Here is a 23,610-nt window from a genome sequence, read left to right on the forward strand (position 1 = left end):
GTCATTTTTCCTAATTAATCACATAAAATCAGACACCAGGCTCCAGTTTCAGGAACTGTCACTGGAATCCAGGAGCCGCGAGCAACCAAGGCAAGAGAAGGGCACAGCTGTGTACCCCTGGTACACCAGTCCAAACAGGTGAATTGCATTAAGTGATACTAATTGGTGCTAATGGATCTCCAGGCTGTTGCTGAGGGCCATTTTCCCTGGTGGGAGTGAAGGAAGGAGACAAGAGGGACAGCCTGGCAGAGGAATACTCGATTGCTGTGCTGTTGCCTGGAAAGTCGACGTTTTCTCTATTTCTGCCGTGTTTTCAGGTTAGTAAATGCTGCTTTACGTTATATTTATAGTCCTAATCAGCAGCAGAGATCCATTGCTATTCCTCTTTTCTGTTTCTGCAAATATCTGCCACCATCGTTGCGGGCTCGTTCCCCCGACGAGGGGCAGCCGGGGTGGGGGCGAGGGCCCGGTTCGCCCTCACACCGGGGTGATGAGCAACCTCCCTGAGCTCCGCTGCTCCCGGCTCGGCTCGGAACCGCCTGGCAGGCGGCGGGGCCCTGCCGGGCTGCCCGGGCTCTCGGCTCCCCGCTTTCCTGGGGCACTCGCCGCCGCACCTGCTCTCACGGCCGTCGGCCCCGGGAGCTGCGGAGCGGCCCCGCCGCCGCAGGGAGGGCCCGGCGGAGGGAGCGGGGCCGGCGGAGCGGGGCGGCCCCGCGCTGCAATGCTGGGCTCCGGCTCACGGTGGAGCTGCCCGGCCCCGGCCCCGAGCCCTCCGCCCCGCGCGGGACAGCCGCGCACGGCCGCGCCGGAGCCGCGGGCTGCACTTGTTGATCGCCGAGCCGAGGCAGCGGCCGGCAGCGCCGGAGCTCCCCTTTGTGTCTGCCCGGGGACGGGGCCGGGGGGCGGGCGCAGACGCTCCGGCGCTGGCTGCGGGTAGGAGCGAGGAGCCGCAGCCGAGGGAAGGCCTCGGAAAGCTTCCTGCCGAAGGACCGTTTTACCTCGCTTCCCTTCCCCTCCCCCTGGGCTCCGCGGACAGCCGGGAGCGCCGCCGCCATCCCTCCGCCTTGAGGCTGCCCGCGGGGGGATGCGAGCGGGGCCGCCCCTGCCGCCCGCCCCGCCGCAGGATGTAGCCGCCCTCGGCCCCGCACGCCCCGCACCGCCTCGCCGGGAGCCCGCAGGAGGAGGTAGGTGAGGGCTGGGCTCGGGCCGGGCCACGCGAGCCTCTCCCCGTGTGCGGCGGCCGGGGGAAGCGGCGGGACTCCGGTTTTGGGGCTGGGGGGAGCTGGGTCGGCGGGGACGGGGCCGAACCCCGAGCTGTGCCGGCGGTGCACGGGGGAGCCGCTTCTGTCTGCGCCGGGGCTTCTCTTCGTGCCATCTTGTGTAAGCAACAGTGCTCGGGGCTGTCAGGAGCCACCCGGCTCCCTAAGACAGGCTCGGGGTTTTTCCTTATTCCCGTTTTCCTTGCTTTCCCGGTTATGCAGAGGCCGGTATGGGGGGCTTGGGGGGCGTCCCTGGGCAGCCCAGAGAGGCAGAGCGTCGTTAGAGTGGCTGTAAATCCTCCCATTTCCCTGCCCCAGCTCTTTCCTCAGGAAATCTCTACGGAGTTACTGAAAGCCTCCGCAGCCCACACGGCCGGGCAGGGCGGGGGGCAGCCCCGGGGGCCGCTCGGGCTGGGTCGCGGGGACCCAGGGGGGTCCGGCGGGGCCGGGCGCTCCGCCATGGGAGCCCGGAGGCAGCGCATCCCCAGCCGGCGGCCCGGCGCCTCTCGGGGCGCATCGCCGAGCGGTGCTCGGGGCAGCCCCGCGCCCGAGCCGGCACCCGGAGAGGCTCTCGGGGCCGTGCCGGAGCTCCGCAGCCCGCCGGGGCGGGGGGACCCCCGGCCGCCGCCCGGGGGAGCTCGGCGGCAGCGGCCGGCCGCACGTGGAGCGGGCCGGGCTCGGAGCCGGGCCGGGCGCGGTTCAGCACCGGCGGGCGGACAGCGCCGCCGCCCCCCCGCCATTGGCGGCCCCGCTCCCCGCCCGCGGGCGCGGCGGGGGCGGCGGGCGGGGACCCACGCGCGGCCTCTCTTGCAGCTCCGGGGCATGGAGGGCAGGGAGAGGTGAGCAGAGCCGGCCCCGCGCCCTGCCCCGCGCCGCACCGTGCCGCGTCCAGCCCGAGCGGGACCAGCGATGCCTCTGGGGATGAATAAGCATGGATCTCGCTCTACTACCTCTTTGCCTCCGGACCCCACCGAGATCGTCAGGAGCAAGGCCTGCTCCCGAAGGGTCAAGCTCAACGTGGGGGGGCTGGCCCACGAGGTTCTCTGGCGGACCTTGGACAGGTTGCCGCGGACCAGGCTGGGTAAGCTCAGAGACTGCAACACGCACGACTCCCTCATGGAGATCTGCGACGACTACAACCTGGAGGAGAACGAGTACTTCTTCGACAGGCATCCCGGGGCATTCACCTCGATCTTGAACTTCTATCGCACCGGAAAGCTGCACATGATGGAGGAGATGTGCGCCTTGTCCTTCAGCCAGGAGCTGGACTACTGGGGGGTGGACGAGATCTACCTGGAGTCCTGCTGCCAGGCCCGCTACCACCAGAAGAAAGAGCAGATGAATGAGGAGCTGAAGAGAGAAGCAGAGACCCTGAGGGAAAGGGAAGGGGAGGAATTCGATAACACTTGCTGTGCTGAGAAAAGGAAAAAGCTCTGGGACCTCCTGGAGAAGCCCAACTCCTCCGTAGCGGCCAAGGTAAGCGTTCCACATCTCTGTTGTCTACTGGCTCCTGACTGGTGATGCTCCCTGAGGTGCTGCCCTTGCTTTAGCGTCTGGGCACTTGTGGCTGGATGGAGGCTGTGAGTGAAGGAGAGGATGGCCTCTCATATACAAATGAATTTCAATGGGTTTTGGGTGGTTTTTTTGGTAGTTTGGAAAGGATCAGGTTTGAGCGTCCCAGCTCAGGCTGCTCAGTGTGGGAGAAGCTCCTCTGAGCAGTGGGTCAGCGTGCACAGACTGCTGTGGCTGGGCATTTTACACTTGTTATCCGCTGTATTGGTGCAGTTTGTAATAGAGATTTCTTTGGGCCTAAAATGTGTGAGTCTTCTGCTGCTTAACCAAATTGGCTTTCAAGAACCCACTTCTGCTTGAACTCCTAGACCCAGGTGCAGTGGGGAAATAATACCTCCCATTCCAGCGCTTAATTGCATTTTTTTTTTGGTAGTAAAATGTGTCTCCTAGTTATTTGTATCACGCTCTCCTAGGCTGCATGTCTGCTAAAGTTGGTGTTTGAATTTTGTCCTCTACCTGATTCCAGCCTTTTTAAAGTCTTCCCTGTGCAAGTGATGCAGCTCTGTCAATAGCTGAAGTGCTGCTTACTCTGAAGTTCCAGTGGACAGATCTACTTGAAGGCATTTTGAAGATAAGATCCATGTTGGGAGAAACCAATGTCAGAGTTGGCTCTGATAATTTAGCTGCCTCATGTTAGTCACATTTTCTTTAGTGAGGAAAATCTCTGCAAACACAGTGATTCAGTAACCATGGGGACAAAAGTGAAGGGGGAGAGGTTGAAAACTGTGGGATGAATAACTGAAAAGCATGAGAGACTGAGCAGTAGGGACCAAAACTTGCATTTTCTCTATACCCACGTCCTCTCTGTATGGCAGAGAAGTCGCAAGAAGCCCTGGCTGCCTCTGTGCTGCACCTCTCTCTGTACAAACATCTGCAAACGCACACCTTGGCTCCATCCCTTACGAGTCTGGCTTGGATGGGCTACTTGTGAAAACAGACTTCTTTACCTCTTTTTTTCTCTTCCCAAAATGCTGCACATAGTGAACCAAGAGCATGCATGAAACTTTGGGGAAGGGATTTCATGAGGTGTGGACTGGCTCAGCCCAGCACGGGAAGGGGAGGCATGGTCTGCCTGCTGACCCCATTATCACTTTTTTAATGTCAAACAGAGCCCCAGAGTGCCTCTATCTCTCCGGTGGCACAGATGACACCGTGATGAACACATTAATAATTTATAAGGCTCCTTTGGCACAGTCCTGGAATCCTGAAACACAGGCCCCAGGCTTTGCTGTCTGTGGCACTGACTCAAAATCCATTAGAGACTGTTGATGTTCATGATTTATTGTATATGAGCAAGGGTCATTCTTGCCAAATAAGTGTCTTTTGTGATTTATAAATGAAATACTCTAGCTTCATTTTCTGAGAAAATTCTTGGAGTAAGTGCAGCCGGCATTGCAGGCTCTGGATTAATTGAGAGGGAATGGTAATGCATCATTACCCTTAGCATTTACAGCTGCCATTCTGTGCCTTCATTACTGCAATGAAAGTGATGCTGTGTGTTCTCAAGGCTCAGATGTTGCAGCAGCTCCCAGACACAGGTTCCCACTCATCTCGTGTGGTAGCAGGGCAAGCAGGCCTGATGAACAATTAGCTTAGGCAGGGACAGCAGCTCTGCTAAGCCTGTTCTTTATCCGATTTGCTCCCTGCTGGTGGATTGCCTTTCCCTCGTGCCAGAGGATGCCCTTAGCTTTGATCACCTGCCCGAGAATTCAATCCCCACATTGAATAGGTTGGACTCACCCTTCAGCCTCTGATGGAAGGACATGGGGAGAGGCACTGGCAGCCTGACCCGTCCCTGCCCTGTGCAGCTGTGCCAGGCTGCCCTGCAGGGTGTGCGAGCTCAGTCTGAGCCCCTGGCTGGCAGCTCGGGGCCAGCCTTCCCCAGCTGCCTGCTCAGTGCAGCACTCAGGGGACCACAGGCCTCCAGGAGCTCCTGTTGCCTCTCCTGAAGCCAGACTCCCTCTGCTTTGCCAGGTCTGGGAGCTCAACGTGTTCCTATGGAAAGGAACAAAGTAAACTGTTGTGAGGTTTAATGTCACGCCAGGTCCCAAAACTGCTCTTGGGGAAATCTGAACTACTCTTGTTAATTTTTCCTCTTCAGACTTGTTCAACTCAGTGCAAAGGGTTTTCCATGCAACAGACACAAGAGACCTTCATGTTCTCTTTGAGAAGTCCAGACAACGGGTACAGGTTGTCCCAAACCAAACCAGGGTCTTTGGCTGGCAGCACTGGCTGTGTTTTAACATTTTCTGCACAGCACCACACCTCACCCCTCCATACCGGCTTACTCCTGGGTTATACTGGGACCAGTTAAACAGACAGACTTGTTTGGTTTTCAGGGACTTGGTTTGCCTTTTTTTTGCCTTTTTTATTCTTGGATGCTTTTTGTTGGTTTTGGTTTTTAAGGATTTTTTGTTATTTTTTATTTAAATGGGACAATATGTGGCATGCCCCAGGTTGTAACATAGCATTCAAATAAGAGAAGAAGAATCCCCCAGACCTTTGTTTTTGTTGCTTTCTTATCCCCTGGAGATTTACCCATATCTTCTGATTACTCTGTCTGCCTTTTAAACCAACCACCGTGGCAAGCAGGCTCTTATTTATGTGTGAGGCTTCTGTGTCTGTGCCTGGGAGAGCCCCCTGGATCTCCCAATTCCCACTCCTCGAGAGGGCCCAGGTTTGCCGAGGAGGCTCTGGGGCTGTCCCCCTGCTGTCACCCCCCAGCAGGGAGGGCACAGCCCGGCCCCTCTGTCCCTCTGGGAGGTGCCAGGCCCCCAGCACGGCTCCAGCTCGGCCAGGGGCAGACCAGGAGCAGTGCCCAGTGCCCAGAGTGGTTTGGGTTCAGCCCTGCCTTGGGCTGGGATGCTCTGTGCTGCCCTGCACTCACCTGCCCACAGGGAAACCCCTGGGCACAGAATGCAGCACTCCAGGGACTTGCCTCTGTCAAATGAAAAAAGTATCAGGCAGTTATTAAACAAAACTGTGTTCATCTCCTTCTAACCTTAGCAAATATTTAATAGGATCTGATTCTCCCATTCCCTGTGGTTATTTGCCTGCATATCCCTGACAAACATTCACTGCAGGCTTTGTGGATGCTTTCTCCTCTTCCTGCAATCACTGTTTTTGCATGTTCATGCTTATTTTTATCATTCTCCCAGTCTATCTTAATAGTTTGGTGGTTGATTCTTGGTTTTGTTTTTTAAATAGTATTCTTCATGTGCTTTGGTGTACTCACAACATCCATTTTTAACCACAGAGGACTCTGGTGCTCGCTTCTGTCATGGTTTACTCTAGAAGCTGACGAGGTGCAGATATTTTCTGGTGTAGCTCTCACACTTTGTTGCATGGCAGCTTTCCCTTTGTCAGGAAAGCAGAGCAGCTCTCCAGAAGCCAGGCAGAACTGCTGCTTTTCCTCGGGCGTAGTGTCCATGCCAGGGCAGCAGTGGTTAGACAGCTCCAGCATCCTGGTTTGGGCTTTTAGTCCTAATTGCTCCTTCCCTTGCCAAGGCTGAGCTTGGGCAGCTGGTTCCTGTCACCCTCAGCCTGGCTACCAGTCCTGGCTTGCCAAAGTCGCCTCTGAAGCTGCTGCTTTCCCCTAACCAAGGCTAGGCAGGATCCCCTCACCTGCCTGGCCCTTGGGAGAGCCAGCCTAGCTGTAATGCCAGCTAGACTTCATGTCTGTGCTATCCTGAAAAAGAACAGACTGCAGTTGTTCGAGCTCTCCAGTATAAACAAATAACAAATTGGACCAGCTCAACATCTTAGGTTAGCATCTATGGTTCTGGAAATTCCCCGACCACCTGGACCTTTCCAGCAGCTCTGCAGGAACATTGCCCTTTTTGCTTCTTAAGAGGAAAGTATTTCTTTTCCTCCTTTAGTCCTTACAAATGATTTCCCCGATCAATATTTGAGCAATTAGTGTTGCATGGGGTGTGGGGGGGAAGTCTGCTCGTCTTACAGACTCCTCTGCATGTGCTGGTTTCATCTATTTTTCTCTTGCTGTCCTGAAGGCTGAGAAAAACACGATGACATCACCCACTTTGCAAAAAGCTTCTCTGCATATCTGCATGTCAAGTAGGATGTGCACTTCCTTTCCTCCTCGCTGCCTCCACTTCCCACTTGTCCCTGTCCTGTTGGGAGCTCAGCTGCAGTGATCCCTCCCTTCTGAGACGCTATTTCTCATCTTTTCCCCTGCTCCTGCTATGCCTTTGCCAGTGCAATAATATCACATTTATCCTTGAAAACATGCAACTCCAATTCGGTAATCTCATTATGCATGCCTCTACATTCCTTGAACAGCTTTTCTCTGCTGCCCACTGCTCTCTGCTGCTAATCTCTGGATGCATTGCTCAGGGACTGGGGAGGATGCTCTGTAAGCTCTTTTCTTATTATTGTTGATAGTAGTGACAAAATAAGAATGATAAAAGCCTCTTGGAGATGCGTTTGCTACATCTAGAGCGTTCTTCCCCCACATGGGCTTTCTATTCCTGGCCCTCCCTTATGGTGTGCAGTTTTCATTCATCTCTAAACCTGCCTGAATTTAGCATTTGGCAGAGGAAACCCCTCTCCTGAATTGCAGGGGTCACATCTTAGCTGTGTCCTGTCTGTCTCCAAGGGTCCCAGCTCAGGGCACAGGCTGACTTTGGCTATTAAAGGCAGATTGCCCATATTTTGCCTCCATCTGTAACTTTTTTTAGAGTGATGCAGCTACTGCCTTGGCTTTTTTGCTATATATAGGAGACTTTTTCCCTTCATCCAAAATGAACTCATATCTTCAGAGATCCTCAAAAGCAGAGCCTCATTCCAAAGCCTGTCCCCGGGTTCAGGGATTTGCCACTTTGGTCTGTAGCTTATCGCTGGGCTTCTAGCACAGCCCTGTCCTGTGGACACACAAGTGATTTCTGTTCTGGATCAATCTCTCTTCATCCTGCAGCTGCTTTCTGGGTCTTGTCCTTCCAGTGGACTTAAATCTTTTTGTCTGGGGAGCCCTAATTCCTATGTTTAGTTCCCTGCAATGTCCTCTGTGTCTGTCTCACTGGTGGACCTGCCCAGAGTGTATTGCTGTGCTGCCAGCTCCCAGAACTCCTCTCCCTTATAGCCTCCACAAATCCCCAGCTGGGGGAGAAAACCCCCTGCCACACCCTGGTAAAACTGCCAGCTTGGCAGCCGTGTCCTGTGGTTCCTTCCTGGCTCTGAAGAGACTTGCTGGGAGTCCTTGTGACACGGCATTGCCTCCTGCATGGGCTGCACCTGCCAAGGATAAGCTGGATCCAGGTGGGATCCTCACCTGTCCGAGGGGATGCTCTCCCCAGAGCTGTTGTTTCAGCCCCTGGATCCAGGCAGGCAGTTTCCTGGCACTCCTTACTGAGGATGGTTTGGGTTCAGCTGTTTCCCATCCAAGCCTGCAGCTCTGTGCTCTCTAGAGAATCCTGTCAAAGAAGAGTTAATGGCTGGGCCTTGTGTTTGGTGTGATGCCCTTGCCATCCAGTCCATGGAGTACCAGTGTGCATGAACACGTGTGTGTTGGCACACTGCTGGGTTTTTAACTTCTCTGTAACTCCCTGCTAGGGGAGCCTGGAGGGGGCTTGTGGTCCTGCCTGAGCATCCACATCCGTGAGAGCCTGCCTGCCTCTGGAGGGAAGTGACAAGCTTACATGCTTGGGCTGAATTCCTTGGAGGATGTGTGCTATAGAAGTATAGTTGATGCTATTTTTAAAGCACCAGCTCTCATTTGTACCTTTGGAAAAAAATCTCTGGGAAATTAATTCCCCTCACTGCTCAGTGTTCTCCCATCCTGTTCAGCCTGAGAGCAGACAGGGTTTGAGGTGCCAACATCAGCAGTCAAAAGGTAGAAAATGTTGCAACAATGGAAAATTCCTGTTTTTTCAGCTGTAAGTGCACAGGTTTAGTAATAATGGGATCCAGAAGCAAAGTGCTGGGCCCAGCCCCCCAGGATCTGCTGGTGGGGTGTAATGTGCACAACGTGCAGGTGTAGCTTTGGCAGGTACCTGTGTGAAGCTCCCGCACGGGGGCCAGGCCCTGCCCTGTGCTCACCACCACAGTGTCCAGAGCTGGCTCTGCAGGGGCACTCCAGAGCTCTGTGGAAAAATCCATTCTCCTCTTAACTCTTCTCACACAGTGGATAAATATCCTTGCTGTCACAGTCTTCCTTTTACCCATTTCTCCAATCACAATTTCTTTCTGACTTCTCATGACGTGAATGCCCCCGTGGAGAGGAATAACCCAATGTTACTTTTACAGCATCAGCGTTGCTATTTGTCATTGCTAATGGCAAAATATTTATGTCAAAGAAAGTTCACAGCTGATCACTTAGTTCTTACAATAAACACAGTCACAGTGATTTACTCTGTGGAGAGGCCTGGCAGCAGCAGCACAGTGGGGCTGCTGTGCTTGAGCAGGCACCAGTGGGAGCCTTCACTCAGGGAGCTCTACCCCACGCTGTCCTGCTAGGGCAGGTGAGGATCGGCTGTGGTGAGAGGTGTGTGGTTTGGCCCCTAGATCAGCTGGAGGCTCAGCTCCCTCCTGGGTCAGTGTGGTTTCCCAGGGGTGCCCCAGGGCTGGCAGCAGCAGCTGGGGCTGGGTGAGCTCTGGGGCCAGGGGAGAAGGGGCTCCACGCTGCTGAGCCAGGCGCTGAGGGGCTGGTGGCACCCCCTGCCCACTCCCCAGTGCCTCGCTGGCCTGCCCAAGCTGCTCTAGCCCTGGCACTCTCCATCCTTGGGCTGACCTTGCCCTGAGCTCAGCCCCTGGGGCAGCAGCCTCGTGTTTTCCTCCTGGCATTCCCAGTCCCTCAGTGCAGCAATTGCAAACCTTGCAGAGAGCTTCCCCCTGAGCTGGCCTGGTCTCTGCTTTCTCCCCACTCTCTTAGCCTCTCTTTTGGCCTCTCCTGTCTCCTGCACAGCCTGGTACCTGCTGAACGTGTTTACAAGCATGCCTTGGTGAGGTCTTGTTGTGATTTCTAATGAGAAATCCTAGCCTTTACTGTAGGGATAGCCTGGCAGAGGGCTGAGGTAAGCACTGTGCCTTGGTGCCTGGCTATGGCCCCTCCCCAGGCACTCAGTTCCCAAGCAGATTTATTTTCTATGTCCCCAATAACACCAGCAGCCCCAGTCCTGCTTCTGTGGAGGGTAACACTCCCAGTGAATGTATTGGGAACAGATGAGTATTATAGTGTCTGTGCTCATCAAGCAAAGCTCTCAAAGGGCTTTGAAAAGATGGATTAGTTAAGGCCAGGACAAACCTGTGATATGTGTATTATCCCCATCTTAAAGTGAGGAGGTGACCATTGCCCAAGGTCAGTGGGAAGGCTGGGCAGGGCTGGGGGGACCCTGCCTTCCCAGTCTCCCGTGTCACCAGGACACTTTCATGGTCTGGATGAGCTTCCCGTGCCCCCTGCACTGCCCACCATCAGATCCTACAGAGGGCAGGGGGCTGGCAGCCCTCTGACAGTTTATCCAGGGCATGGAGAGAGAAAACAGCCCACTTGCTGTTTTAGCACAGGCATTCCCACTGAAAGGAGCCCAGCCTGCACAGGAAAGTGCTGGAAACCCTGGTCAGGTTTGGGGGATGAGTGGTTACAGAAAAACAGCAGGTTTTCCTCTGCTGGATCTAGAAGCAGAAGGTCTGTACTGGGGTGTTTCCAGGCAGCTCTGGCTCCAGGGAGGGGATGCTGCTGAAGTGTTGGGAGCAGCAAGGGAGTGCAGATGTCCCAGGGAAACCTGTGGTGTGAAAGGCTCAGATAAGTCACAATACATGACTGCTCCCTGTACATTGGGATGTATGGACATGCATTAAACCTGCCCACCCATGTGGGGATTCCTTTCACCAAACTCAACCTCCAGGAGGAAGTTATTTGTTTTCAATTAAGAGCTAATCTGTGCCAGCAGCTCAGCTCTGAGCACAGCCAATGCAATGAGAGACCCAAGTGTTACCCAGCAGGAGCAGGGTCTCCTCAGACACCCCAGCTGCCACCTTTGGTAGGAGCAGAGCTCAGAGCATGGCTTGGGCAGCCTGGGAGCTCCTTCCAACCTGGCCTTGGAGATAGATTTGTGGTTTTTGGTGTTCCCCTGTCCCTGCTCACAAGCCTCTCCCAGTCCTGCTGTGATTCCTGTGGGGTTGTGCTGAGGGTTGCAGTTATTCTGGTCCAGTCATGTGGACTATTGGTCCAGGGCTGTGGATGATTTGTGACCCTTCCCTGAGCTGCTGGCACTGCAGTGGGGGAAGTGGCCTCAGCTCAGCTCTCGGGTTCTTGGTTGTGTTTGGGCAAGACAAATGAACAGCAAAGCCAAAACCAAGCACTTGTTGGTGCTCAGCTAACAGTGATAGCATCCATCAGGTATCTGTCTAATCTGATTAAAAACCTGTGTGTCCCTAGCAAAAGCTGGTGAAGAGTCAAAGCAAATTGAAGGAACAATTTATTTGAAAGTTCTTTTTTTTCTGCTGTATATAATCAGTTCCTGTTATTATGAGTTGAACTTACTCAATATTGTTTGGACTAGGATTTCTGCAGAGTCTCTAGCCAAAAGCACAGATTAGTTTTGTTTTATTTTATTTAAGTCCATTTGCTCTTGTTCATTTTTGAACAAAATGGAGCTGTAAATCTCATTTGCAGTACATAAACAGCATAAACACCAGAAATGCTTTCTCATTGGTACTGATAGGCAAAATGCGTCTAAAGCATGATTATGCTTACCAAATGCTCAGATTCAAGATTCCTTGTGGGTATCTCTTAAAAAACCCCTCCTGTTGCTAAAAATGGTGTGAGCGAAGAGATCTGTTGCAGTGTCACCACTTAAAATCTTTTGTAGGGGCAGGAAGTACAGCAAGCACCCTTCCCATGGCAAGGAATCTTTTCCACGTGCTTCTGCTTGGGGGGGGTCCAGTAGCATCCAATGGCAGCACAAACAGGAATGGAAAGGTGTGGTGGCACAAGGCACCAGGAGCAGCAGCTTGGCTCCCTGAGGACCCTTCTGTACCACTGTCTGTCCATCTCTGCTGTCTGTCCGTCCTGGCTGTGTTCGTCCTGCCAGGCAGAGCAGTGTGATTGTCCTGGCTCATCTGGAGAGGCTGCAGAGGCTTTCAGGGTCTGTGGTGGAGGAAGGGGCAGAGCTGTAATTCACCCCTAATCTCTGGGCCCCCTTTCCCTGGTGCAGCCATAAATGTTCAAGCAGCAGCTGGACTACATGAGAGCTGACCCCTTCTGTGGAGCTGCCGAGGAATCCCTCTGAGATTGGCTTTCTGTGGATTTCTGGGAATCAGGCTTGTGTCTGGCACATTCTCAGCTCTGAAAACTTGGTTCACACAGCTGTGGTTCTTCTGTTTGTTTGAAAATGTCCATCTCTTGCTCTGCACGCTCCATTGCTTCTGCAGTGCATGCTTTTGTCAACCATAGTGACCACACATTAAACAAACTCTCTGCTCCTTGTAATTGGTGCATTTGACCACTTCCACTGTTAGCAACATCCCTGCACTTCTCCATAACTGGCTACTCTCAAAAACCATGGATTCCTCGAGGGTCTGGGCTGACGGGGAGTGGAACTCGCTTCCTCAGGCAGTGTTTGCTGTCTGCCTTCCTGGTGCAACAGGGAGCTTTCACTCCTTGTTTACTTACTCGTGAATTTTTGGGAAATCTGTCCTTCACAGCATAAAACTTGAATCTTTTTAGAAAATAAAAGGATAAAAAAAGAGAAGCGTTGTCTTCCCTCCTGTCAATGTGCCAGAAGTTTATTAATAATACATAATAATTATATGTTGCATTTCCTAGCTGCTTTCATGTGAGGATCTAAAAGTGCTTCACAAACATTAATTAAGTAATCCTCACGCCTGCCTGGTGCAGTAACTCTTGCTATCAATCTGCACTGAAATATGACAGTGCAGAAGTCACAGTGAATAGGAAAATCTCCCAGAGCCAGGCAGGAGCACATCTGGCAGGGAAAGGCAAAGCAGGCTGGGCAGGACTTTGTGCTGGACCTTGTGTGAATCCAGCAGCCTCCCTGCCAGTGCAGCAGTGCTGTTCCCTCTGGAGCTCTGGGCGCTGGACACAGCCTGCACACAGCAGATAGGAGATTTTCTTGACCAATGCAGAATTTTCTCTGCTGGCAAGAGGAAAGTTGTGATCGGCAGCAGACCGTGTGTCCTGGTTGAGAGCAGCAGGGCTGTTGGCAGCAGCTGTCTCTGAGGCTGCCTCAGCACTGGGATTGACAGATCCTTGCTCTGTTTGCTACCCTGGGCAGGAGGGGCCCTCCAGGGGTCCAGCAGGTGCATGCAGTGTCCCACAAAGGGTCTCTCTAACCCCCAGCTGGCCACCAGGGGATGTCAAAGGATTTGTGGTGTCCCCACATAGTGCTGCTCCTTCTTTTCTGCTCAAAGAGCTTCAGGGAGTCCTGCAGAGCTGGGCTGCAAAGCTCACCCTAGCTCTTTCCTCTCACTCCTTGGCCTCAGCTGCTGGAGCACCTCTGTCTCGTTACCTTGGCTGGCATCCCTTAGGAGCAGTTTTTGTGAGGGCAGAGCAGAGGTGAAAAGTAAATGGACACCAATGTTCTGCCAGCAAATGCCAGCTCAGTGTGCAGCTGTAGCTCACCCCCATTGCCAGGGCGCTGAGTTAAACTCAGGGCAGCCACCGCACACTGGTTATTCTTTGTCTCTGATCTTCCCCACACACTTGTTATTCTTTGCCTCTGATCTTCCCCAGGTCAGACTCTGATTGACCTCAGCAGGTTTTGCAGAGCTCCCTGTCTTGGGAAGGTGCTGCCTGTTCTGTGAGGCAGCTGGGCTGGGACTGCCCTGGCAAGGACCTGCCAGGTTTGGGGTGCACTCAGAGAGGTGCTGTTGGAGCTGCCAGGACGTGGCTGGGCCCAGTTTCCCAGGAGTGCTGAACCCCCTGTGGCACCAGGAGACTCTGGATACATCAACCCCTGATTTCTCCTCATGGAGGAGATGTCAAGTGACAGGAGTGGCATTTGCTTTTGGTTTATTTCGATGAAGAGGTGGGTTTGGTAACTCCAGGTATATTGGATCCTGCTCAAAGGTAAATTTGAGGCAGATGAAGTGTAGTCTAGGAATTATGGTTAATTCCTACTCGTCAGAGCCCTAGTACCCTGCCTTGGCCAAAGCAGATGTTGTCCAAGGGAGGTGTTGAGGGCCAAAAGCCTCGTGCACTCTGCATGCCCCCCAAGGTGCTGACAGACCCAGCACTCGTTGTGTGTGCTCTCACCCTCCCTGGCTCCAGGTTCCTGTCTGTGGCTCAGCAGGACAGGATACTTTGGGCTGTCCTGATCAGGAGATATTTGAGATATTTCCCCCAAACATAAGATGTGCTGCATTCTAGAGCACATCAGGTATCAGAGTGCCTTTTGATAATTGACATGTTTGTGCTCTCTCTGTCTGTGTTTACACACAATGTTATTCTATAGGTGTAACTTTAGACTTCCTGCAATCCCAGGGAAGGGTCTCATTTAACATCTGCAGCCCTGGCCAAAGCAGGCACATGCCTGCTCAAATATCAGATTTCTGTCATGCTGGGCAAGTGCATCAGGTCTCAGCAGAGGGGTCTTTGGCCTCTCTTTTCTCTCTGCTGAACACTGGGGCAGTGTTCATAATGCAATTCCATTATTTTTGCATGTTAATCAAGCTAAAGAACACATTTAATGAAGTTTCTGGCTATGAATGAATGTCCAGGAATGAAACCCACTTGACTTAATAGTTATTTTTAAAGATGCTCTTAAGAGCTTCTGTAAAGTGGCTGTGAAATACATCTTAGTTTGCACTGTCTTCTGGAAAATTTGCTTCATGGTCCAGATAACTTGAGCATGGCAATGCCATTTCCAGGAGTTATAGATGTAATTAATTTAATCTATAAACTCTTTGTAGGAAGTTCTGTCTTTTTGTTCCGTGTTTATATAGCACTAAGTACCACAGGGTCTTGACTCACAGCTCGTGTATGCTACCCCAAAATGAGTAATAAATATGTTTTACAGAGGAAGCAGAAGCTGCTGGGGAAGGTATGGGATCAGCCAGGCTGATTGCTGATGCCGTGGGCAGCCTGGCCCGGGTGCCCAGGGGAGGGACGTGCCAGAGCCCAGCTCAGAGCCTGGGCTGGCATCTGAGTCCAGCAGGGCTTGGAGCTGGGGGAGCACTGGGCAGGGTGTCCCAAAAAACTCACTTCCTTATCAGCTTAGGACACCCAGGCAGAGAGGGGGGCACGTACAGCTCTGCCTGCTCTGGCTGTCCCTGTCCCTGTGCCCATCCCGGGGCTGCTGCTCTCAGCGGCTCCTGGAGCAGCCCCGGTGCCCCTGGCAGCTGTGGGCAGTGCCGGTGCCCCTGGCAGCCCAGCAGGGCTCTGGGATCCCCTCCTGGCCTCGTTTGAGGGGGGTGTGCAAGGGAAGGGGGCTGTACCCACGGCTGCTGTGATTTCACGTGCAGATCAGGAGCACTGAATGTGTCTTGAAGTTTATACAAGCAATTAGGCAATCTCTGTGTGTAGAAGCAGGATAGTTGTGAGTTGTGTGTGGAAATGGTCAGCAAATCAGAACCTTTCTGTTAGTCATTTGTTATCCTGACAGAAACTATGTCTCTTCCTAAATTTATTCTTTTTTCCTTTTCCACCAGGTCCTTCAGCAGTTCATATCTTTGCTATCTCCTTGTCACTTATTCCCTATATTATCACCTACCTGTTGGAATAGTTCTTTTCCTTAGCACTTGCCCAGGGAATAAGCCATAACACTGGCAAAGGCTCCTTCTTCCTGCTCACAGAAATGATCTTTTGCACTAAAAGTGCATTGGACCCCCCGTGTTAAAAAGGCTGTTTTTTCAGTAGAACTCCTTCCCCACTGGCCTCCTGGCTGCTGTCTTTCCCAGGCTGTTTCTGGTTAAAAAGGTTGTTTTTTCAGTAGAACTCCTTCCCCACTGGCCTCCTGGCTGCTGTCTTTCCCAGGCTGTTCTGGTGCACGGTAGCTCTGTGTGCTTGCACTCAGCTCCCAGGCACTGCTCTGGTTTTGTTCCCCCAGCCCTCCCCAGAGTGAAGGAGGGGACAGCCCGTGGGCAGTGCCATGGCTGCTCCTGGCACTGCTGGGACATGGCTTTGCTCTGAGTTTCCTGCACCAAGAGGGGATTTTTAGTCTCTTGCGCCTCTGACCATCGTCTGCAAAAATCTCTTTGCTTTTGAGAGATTGAAAATCTGCCTTTGCTTCTCCTATCCTTGTCTGGTTGGACAGAAGTCCTTTGGGCACCACTCCCTTGCCCTGTACTTGTGCATCAGAGCTCTGATTCAAGGGGCAAACCAAGCCCAGCCTGCGTGCTCGCTGCCCTGCTGGCACTGCCCCATTTCTGCCCGTGCCCTCAGAAGGGGCACAAATAAAGCTGAGTTTGGCCAGCTGTGGTCAATAGCTAATGATCAACCTTAAAAGTCACCTCTTTTCCTCTCAGGCTGAGTCCCTAAACTGTTGGGGTGTGTGAGTATGTTTTGAGTAAAGCACCAATCCCCGTGCCAAAGAACAGAGCAGCTGTGGCAAGGCTCCAGCCTTTGCACCTGTTCTGGTTTGCTCTTGTGTGAAGTGCTGCATAATTGTCTTCTTCATTAGCTGCCTGCTGCATTCTGCTTTGTGAGGGATTAAAACCTCCAATGAATATGGATTATTTCAAATGTTTTCCTTTGGGATACAGGACAGAATGAAGGTTTTTGGAGCTGTATGTTTGTGTAATTACAAGGGATGGGAGATGCCTTCCCCCACCCTTTTCAGAGGTACCTCTTCAGTCAGGTGTCAGACAGAGCTGATCCCCCTGTCTGCCTCTGGGCACACACTGGGCTCTGATCCAGCTCACCCTGCAGCTGGACCTGCCTGGAGGCAAAATGAAACCTTTTCTAAGAGTGGGAAACTCCAGCACACACAAAATTCAGTATTTGAGAGATCTCCTCAAAGTCAACAAGCCTTAAGCGGCTTCTAATGTTAAGCATGTAGCAAAGAGCAGCATGTTATGGTGCAGTTAAAGGACCCATTTCACTGAAGAGGCCAGGAGCATGTGCTGATGAAGTTTCTATAAAAATAGGGACATTTTCCTCCTCCAGTTAAAATTTTTGAGTGCTTCAGGTTAATGTGACTTCTGGAACATCCAAGAAGCCTACAGGGAATTGTTTCTGTGGAACAGATGTTTAACAATCCAAATTTTATTTTATGTTTCTGTCTGTTTGGACACTTTCTTGTTATCTGCTTTTTGTGCCTGTAGCTGTGACAGTGCTGGGCCTAGGAGCTGTGAGAAAGGCCTGACACAGGGAAGAAAACCTGTTTTTTTCTCTAATTCAGCAGTCAGTCTGCCACCACACATTCAGCTCAAGTCTTTCCCCCTCCTTGGTGAAAGCAACATTTGATTTTCTCTCCTACAGGCATTGCAGAGCCAGTCTCATTGCAGGAGAGGGGGGTGAACTTCTTTTTGACCCCCTTGGGAAATACCCTCCCCAAGTGCAGAGCAGGGCCCCTCTGAAAGCAGAAATCCTCTGGAGGCTGGCCATGGCAGCCAGGCTTCTCCCAGGACAGAGGGTGGGCGTCCCTGCGGGAGCCTGGAGGGGGCTTGAAGCTCTTGCTGGTGAAAACAGAGTCATGAAACTTCTCCAGGAGCCGGAGCAGGGGCTGGGGGGGGCAGGGAGTGCTGCAGCCACGGGCACTGCCCAGCCAGGGAGCAGGCAGGCCCTTCTCAGCAGGCCATAAATCTCAGCTCTTCCCTGGCTGTGCAAGGGTACTCTTCCTCTCCAGGTGAAGAATCACATGGCCATAAAATTTAGTAATGTAAACAAGGCAGACGTGGTCAGAATCCTATTTGGACAGATTTATAGCCTGACTGTGGAGCAGCAACCTTGCCTGGGCTCTGTGCCAGCAGTAATTAATATGCACCCTGGGCTCTGTTTTCCTTCTGGACAGTGTCCTTGGGCATGCTCGTGCGTTAGCCCTAAGCACGAGAGTCTGCTGTCTGCTGGGAGAGACTTTCCTGGGGAGGCTGGAAAGCTGTGCCCTGCAGATTGTGTGCAAATGAGGGACAGTGAATAGCCAAATTTGGGAGAGCAGCACGTGCAGAGCCTGCAGGTAGCTGGCACTGAGCCTCTGTGCAGGGATGATCACAACGACAGCCGATGTTTGCCTGAGTTTCTGCCTACGCTGAGATGCTCAGGAGGTTGTTGGAGACACCACATCTGTTGACACTGAGCAGTGGTCTCCAGCTCTCTGCTCTCTGTGCCCTGTTTGTGTGAGGCTGAGGTTGTGTTCAGCTGCAAATACCTACACCAAAGCTCTGAATACAATTTCCCTGCTGCTTATTTATTTCCAGTCTAATTAATTCAGCCAGACATGTCCACGTAGGCTTCACTCAGTGAGTGCTTCCATGAGGTCTGTGTGTCCCCCCAAAGCTGACTAAAGCTGTGCTGGGCTCTGCTGCCTGGGGTCTGTGCCAGGGAGAGGCTGGGTATCTGCTGACCCTGCCTGGGGTCTGGGATGGCCCCCAGAAGCCAAGGTGTCCCATGGATTTATCCCCAGTAACCCTCCTAGCAGCAGTGGGGCCAGCAGGGTCCCATTTGGCCCTGCCCCAGACTGGCAGGAGACCAGGTGGGGGTGGATCATGCTGCCTCAGTATTTATCTCCTGTCCTGAAATGCTGGGTGAAGCCACCATTTCATTTGCTTCTCTTACGGCTTTTCTTGGAGCAGCGTTGGTGTCCTTTGTTCTCCTCCTCCTCCAGGTGGTCTCACCCAGAGGTGAGCACAGGAGTTACCACCCCTCCAAGCTGCCCAGACTGGCCATTCTTCAGCATTTGCTCTCAGGTCATCTCTTGGGCATTCATTTGCAACTTCCCGCTTCAAAAACCTTGAAAAGTAATGAAGGAATTAAAGAAAAATGCAGAGAGGCTAGAGAAACTGATCCATTTTCTGGGTCACTCCAGTGCCATTCCCAGCACTGGAACTGAGCACAGATTTTCATCTTGGGCACTCGTTCCCATATGAAATCCACTCTCATTATCACCCTTGGAGGGAATCTCTCCCTTTTCTCACAGTGCTCGTGTGTGGGGGAGTCTGGGCATTGTGAGCCCTCAGCCACTGTTGGTAGGGTCACAATAGGAAATCTGTCTCTAATTAATGACCAACGACCTCGTGCCATTCAAGACTCTGGCAAGTGATGAGCAGAAGATGCTGGCACATTAAAATCTGTCACTGTCAGGGTCTGAGCTTGAAGCAAGCCCTGTTGCATTGCTGGGTTGTTTGTCCTGTCATTAATGAGATTTCTCTGCCTTTTCTGTCTCGTTTGGAAAACACAGTGCTGGTCAGCCAGCAATCCTAGAAACACAGTCCTTAACAACAAGATCCATGTGGATTCCTCGTTCTCGGGGCTTGGGGTGCAATGATTTTGTTTTCCCAACAGCAAGGGGCTGCAGCCCCTCGGGCAGGGAGAAGGGCTCCGTGGGCTCTTGCTGAGGCTTCCTGGGTAGACGTGGGGCCAGTGGAAGCCAGGGCTTGGCTTTACCTGCAGCAGCTTTCAGGGGCTCCCCAGGCTGGTGCTTCTGTGTGTGTGGGACAGTTTAATCCTCAGTTGTGTGTTTGAAGCCACGGAGACTGGGCTGCACAGGCTGAGTTGTGTCTGTGGCTGAGGCACTCCCCAGGGCTGGATGAAAGTCTCATGCAGCAGGAGACTCTGTGCTCTGTGACACACTGCAAGCATCCCAAAACAGCTCAGTCTGGGGCACTTTTACAGCATCTGCACGGGCCAAATGACTTCTTTGTAAAGAAACAGATTGGGTGAAAGGACCTGGTTTTCTGATTGATGGCTTAAGCTGTATTGACCAAACCACAGCCACTCTGAAAGGCTGGTTGCCATGGGATTGTCCAATACCTTCAGGGGGAAAAAAGGAAATAAAAATATTTTCCTTGGGTTCAGCAGTTGATGGTGTAGCAGCATTATTACTAGGGCTTGTGTTCTGGTCAGGTTTGTACTTCCCCTGCTCCTTACAGAGCTCTCTGGTGGTTTGTGAGATTCCAGGGGAGGTGGCAAGAGGCAGGTGGGCACGGGGACTCTCCGGGTGCCATGCCCATGGACAGCACCCGTGTCTGCTGAAGGCCTGAGGAGGCTCTGCACTGATGGTGCCTCCACATCTTCATCCCCAGAGCCTCCCCACAGTGTCAGCGTTTCTGCAGTGTTGGAACTGAGCCTTCCACTTGACTGTGCTGCAGGAAAAGCCCCAAGTGCTCTCCTTTCCCCAGGGCAGCTGAGCCCACGAGGGCTCCTCGCCAGGGTCCCAGAGCAGTCTGGGGTCACTGCAGGGTCCCACACAGGCAGCAAGGCTCCCGAGCCTTTGGAAAGGTGCTCAGAGTGTGTGGAATGGCAGGTGATTTGCTGCTTGAGGTGTGTGAGGTGAGCAACACACTCTACGCCCAAAATGGCCAAACAGGTCTAAATATAGAGATAAGAGCAGGGTTGTAGTTGAGATTTCTGAGCCAATGCTTCCCCCACTGCTGGGGGAAGGCTGTAAAAGTGCTTAAACTGTCAAATTTGCTCTCTTTACATTTAAATGATACAAGGAGGTTTGTGGGGAGTAAGGTGTTTATAATAGCAGCACTACCAACAGTGAAGGCCAAAGGTAACGTGGAGGTGTTACCTGTGGGATCCATCTTCAGTGCAGACCAGCAGGCTTCTAAAACTCTTCCCACTGCCCTCTTGTGCCCTTCCCATTATTAACATTCAGGGAGTACTCTTGAAATTTCATACTCTCGTGTAGGTGCAAACCATTCCTGGGTTGCAGCACTAAAGAGAGATTTGGAGTCATCAAGATGACAGATGCTAAAGGCTCCTGAGCTTCCCAGAGGAGAGCTGCTCATTGACTGCAGGACAGGGGTGTGCAGAAGGATTAGCACTCAATAAATCCATCACAGGAGTACCACGATGCTATTCCTTGGGTTTGGAATATCCTGAAATAGCTCACCACCTTGGCAATTTTGCATCATTGATGTACTCTCAGCTGGATAATATGACTTTCTAGAAATGGATTGGATAAACTGAGCAGTTTTGAGAGTGTCTGCCTCTATTATTCACATATTTCTTCGATTTGGATTCCAGGAGAAATAATAGTATTCTCTAGGGGCGCCATTCATTCATACGTTCACAACACAGCCCAGCTGCAAGCACCAATAAAACACAAGGTTCTTAATTAACAACCTCAGTGATCACAGCGTCAGGCAGGTACTACCAGCACCTTAGAACAAAGTACACTTGGAACCAGGTGCAGCTATTTACCAAAAGCTTCCAGAAAGCCAGCAGTAAAACTGTTTGTTTTTCCAGCACATGTTGTGCACTCTCTGTTGTTTCTCTAGATGGAAGAAGCAATCTGAGACACTAAAAATACTCACCTTAGGCCAACAGAGCTGTAAAATGATGCTAAGTAAACAGCAACTCAAGGAAATCTTCCTCATTACAGTTTTACCTTCTGGGAGAGGCAGGAACGGTTACAGGGCAGGATTTTATTTAAAGGGGGGCACTGGGCAGTGCTCTGGGGATGTCCCTTGGCAGAGAGGACAGCCAGGGGGACACACAGCAGGACAGCTGCCCTTGGCAGCTCTTTGGTGTGGGATGTGAGCAAGGAAATCTGTCCTTTGAGATGAACTCTGCTTACAGAGGAGCCACAGAGGAGGAGCAGGCTGTGTTTCCCCTGGGCAGCCAGGGGCAGAGAGCTGGGAGTGGAGCACAGCCCCGAGGGGTGCTCTGTGCCCTGGGGTGCCAGGGGTGCCAGGGAGGGCAGCCAGGAGCTGGGGCTGGCTGGAGGGGCAGGGGCTGTGCTGAGGGCAGGCTGCAGAGGGGCTGTGGGGCAGGAGCCACACTGACTGTGGGCCGGGGGCTGCCTGGGCACGGGGAGGGTCCCGGGTTCCCTGCGGGCTGTGGCTTGCAGCAGTGACACAGTCTGGCACTGTGTACAAGGCTGCAGCTGCAGAGTGGCTTTGAAGCAGTGGTGTTCCCTGTTTCAGACCCAGGGACAATGGAAAAAAGTCACTTTTCCTAAAATAGCTGGCATGTCAAAACCTAGATTTTATTTATTGACCTTTCCAGAACTCATAAAAAGAAGTCCTTTTACAGAAGCAGCCGCTGCCTCAAGCCTGGCTCCAGAGGCTGGGGAAGCATGTGGGACCCAGCATGGCTGCTGCTGGTATCCCTGGGAGCCAGACATGGGATCTGGGCCCTTGAGCATGGGCTTGTACATAATTCATGGCTGTGTTTTTTTAAAAAGACTTTTGCTCTGTCTTGTGTCAGCCACACGCTTCTGACTTAGTTGAACTGCTTATTCTTTCACTTAAGCTCTGCCCTTGTTCTGACAAAGGGTTTCTAGTGGCTCAGTCTTTGTTGCTAACAGCCTGTGGAAAGCTGTAGATGCAGATGTTATTTTCCTGGTAATGCAGAATTTCACTGTGCTGGGGTATTTTTTCAGCCTGTCCGTCAGACAGATAGAACAGGCTCCTTTTTTCTCCACTGTCAGATTTTTCAAAGGCTCTTCCAAAGCAGGTGCATAAATTAAAACAAAATAGAAGTCAGAAGTCAGAGGAAAACTCTTAAGCCTGTACCGTACTGAGAGGGATTATGGGGAGTGGAAAGTATGAGTCATGGCACGGCTACTCCTTGGAGCCAGAGCTGGTGCAGCTCCCGCAGGGCAGGGCAGAGCCCTCAGGAGGGGCAGCCTGCTCTCCTCTAAAACCCATCCCTGCTCCTGCAAATTTGATCACAGTTAAAAAAAAAAAAAGGAAACATGTTGGTGAGATGTACTTATCCTTTGATCTTTCCCTAAAGCCTGGTTTCTTGGCCGGATTTCCAGGTATTTCAGTACTGAGAACGTGGCAGTATTTTAACTCTATTTTGGCAGGTCAGCCACTGTGCTCTGGGATTTATCCTGGCTGCCCTTTATCCCCACAGCCACACTTGCACATGGACCCTGAATTAAATGCCCAGGGCTAAAGCTCTGCCTCTGATGGTTCTCTCCCTCCCTGTGACAGTGGTGGCCCATGGCAGGGAGGTGCTGCTCTCCTGGGTGCCCCATGGACATTCTGTGAATGTTCCTCCCCTTGCACAACACTGCACAAATATTGAGCTCTATGAATATTGACTGTGAGGATGAAGGTGCAGTGAGGCTGGAAGTCAGCTCTGGGTTGCATTTATCTCCCTCAGTGCAGGGAAGTGTGAGGGACATCTGGCACGTCCCAGAAGGCAGCCCATCCACTCTCCCTGAACTGTGCAGCCACGGCCTGAAAACAGAAATATTCCCCATGAAATTGGCCTTTTTCTGGTCTGCTCCCCTGCAATCTTTTTTTCAGCCTTTTCCCATCAATGTGCTGTTTTCCCTTAGGAACCCATGGGATCCCAGCATACAGAGCCTTGTTCACAGCTCCCACGAGTGGGAAAGGGGGAACATGGCAATGCCCCCCCCAAACTGAGGGCAGGTGGGTTTGCTTTCCCATCCCCTCAGGCTGAATTTAAACCTCAGTGGAGTGTGGGTTTGGTTCCCTGTGTGCACTGGCCAGGGGAGGCAGAGTCCCCAGTGGAGGTGTTAGAAAAGAGCTTAAACAGATTATTTGGCTAAATGGTTCTCTCCAGTCCTGTAGTGTTTGTAATTTTGGTTAGAAATGGCGTAATTATGGATAGGACAGCCTTGTTGAGCAGCGTCCTTGCCAGTCTGCAGTTTTGGTTTCAGAACAGATGTCTGTAGGTTTCCACAGCATCTCAGGCTTCCTCATGTGGAATCTGCATTTCAGC

At 52.4% G+C, this 23,610-nt stretch overlaps 1 protein-coding gene across 1 annotated transcript in view; it reads left to right on the forward strand.

The window, feature by feature from the left end:
- Positions 1 to 2,093: 2,093 nt before the first annotated feature.
- Positions 2,094 to 23,610, forward strand: part of KCNB1 (potassium voltage-gated channel subfamily B member 1) — a 93,951-nt gene continuing 72,434 nt past the window's right edge. The window contains exon 1 of the mRNA XM_030233546.2: positions 2,094 to 2,735. Coding sequence (XP_030089406.1) covers positions 2,169 to 2,735 — 567 coding nt within the window. The 5' untranslated portion in view covers positions 2,094 to 2,168. The remainder of the gene's footprint in view (positions 2,736 to 23,610) is intronic.

The sequence above is a fragment of the Serinus canaria genome, chromosome 20 (assembly GCF_022539315.1).
Source record: "Serinus canaria isolate serCan28SL12 chromosome 20, serCan2020, whole genome shotgun sequence".
Classification (NCBI taxonomy): Eukaryota; Metazoa; Chordata; class Aves; order Passeriformes; family Fringillidae; genus Serinus; species Serinus canaria.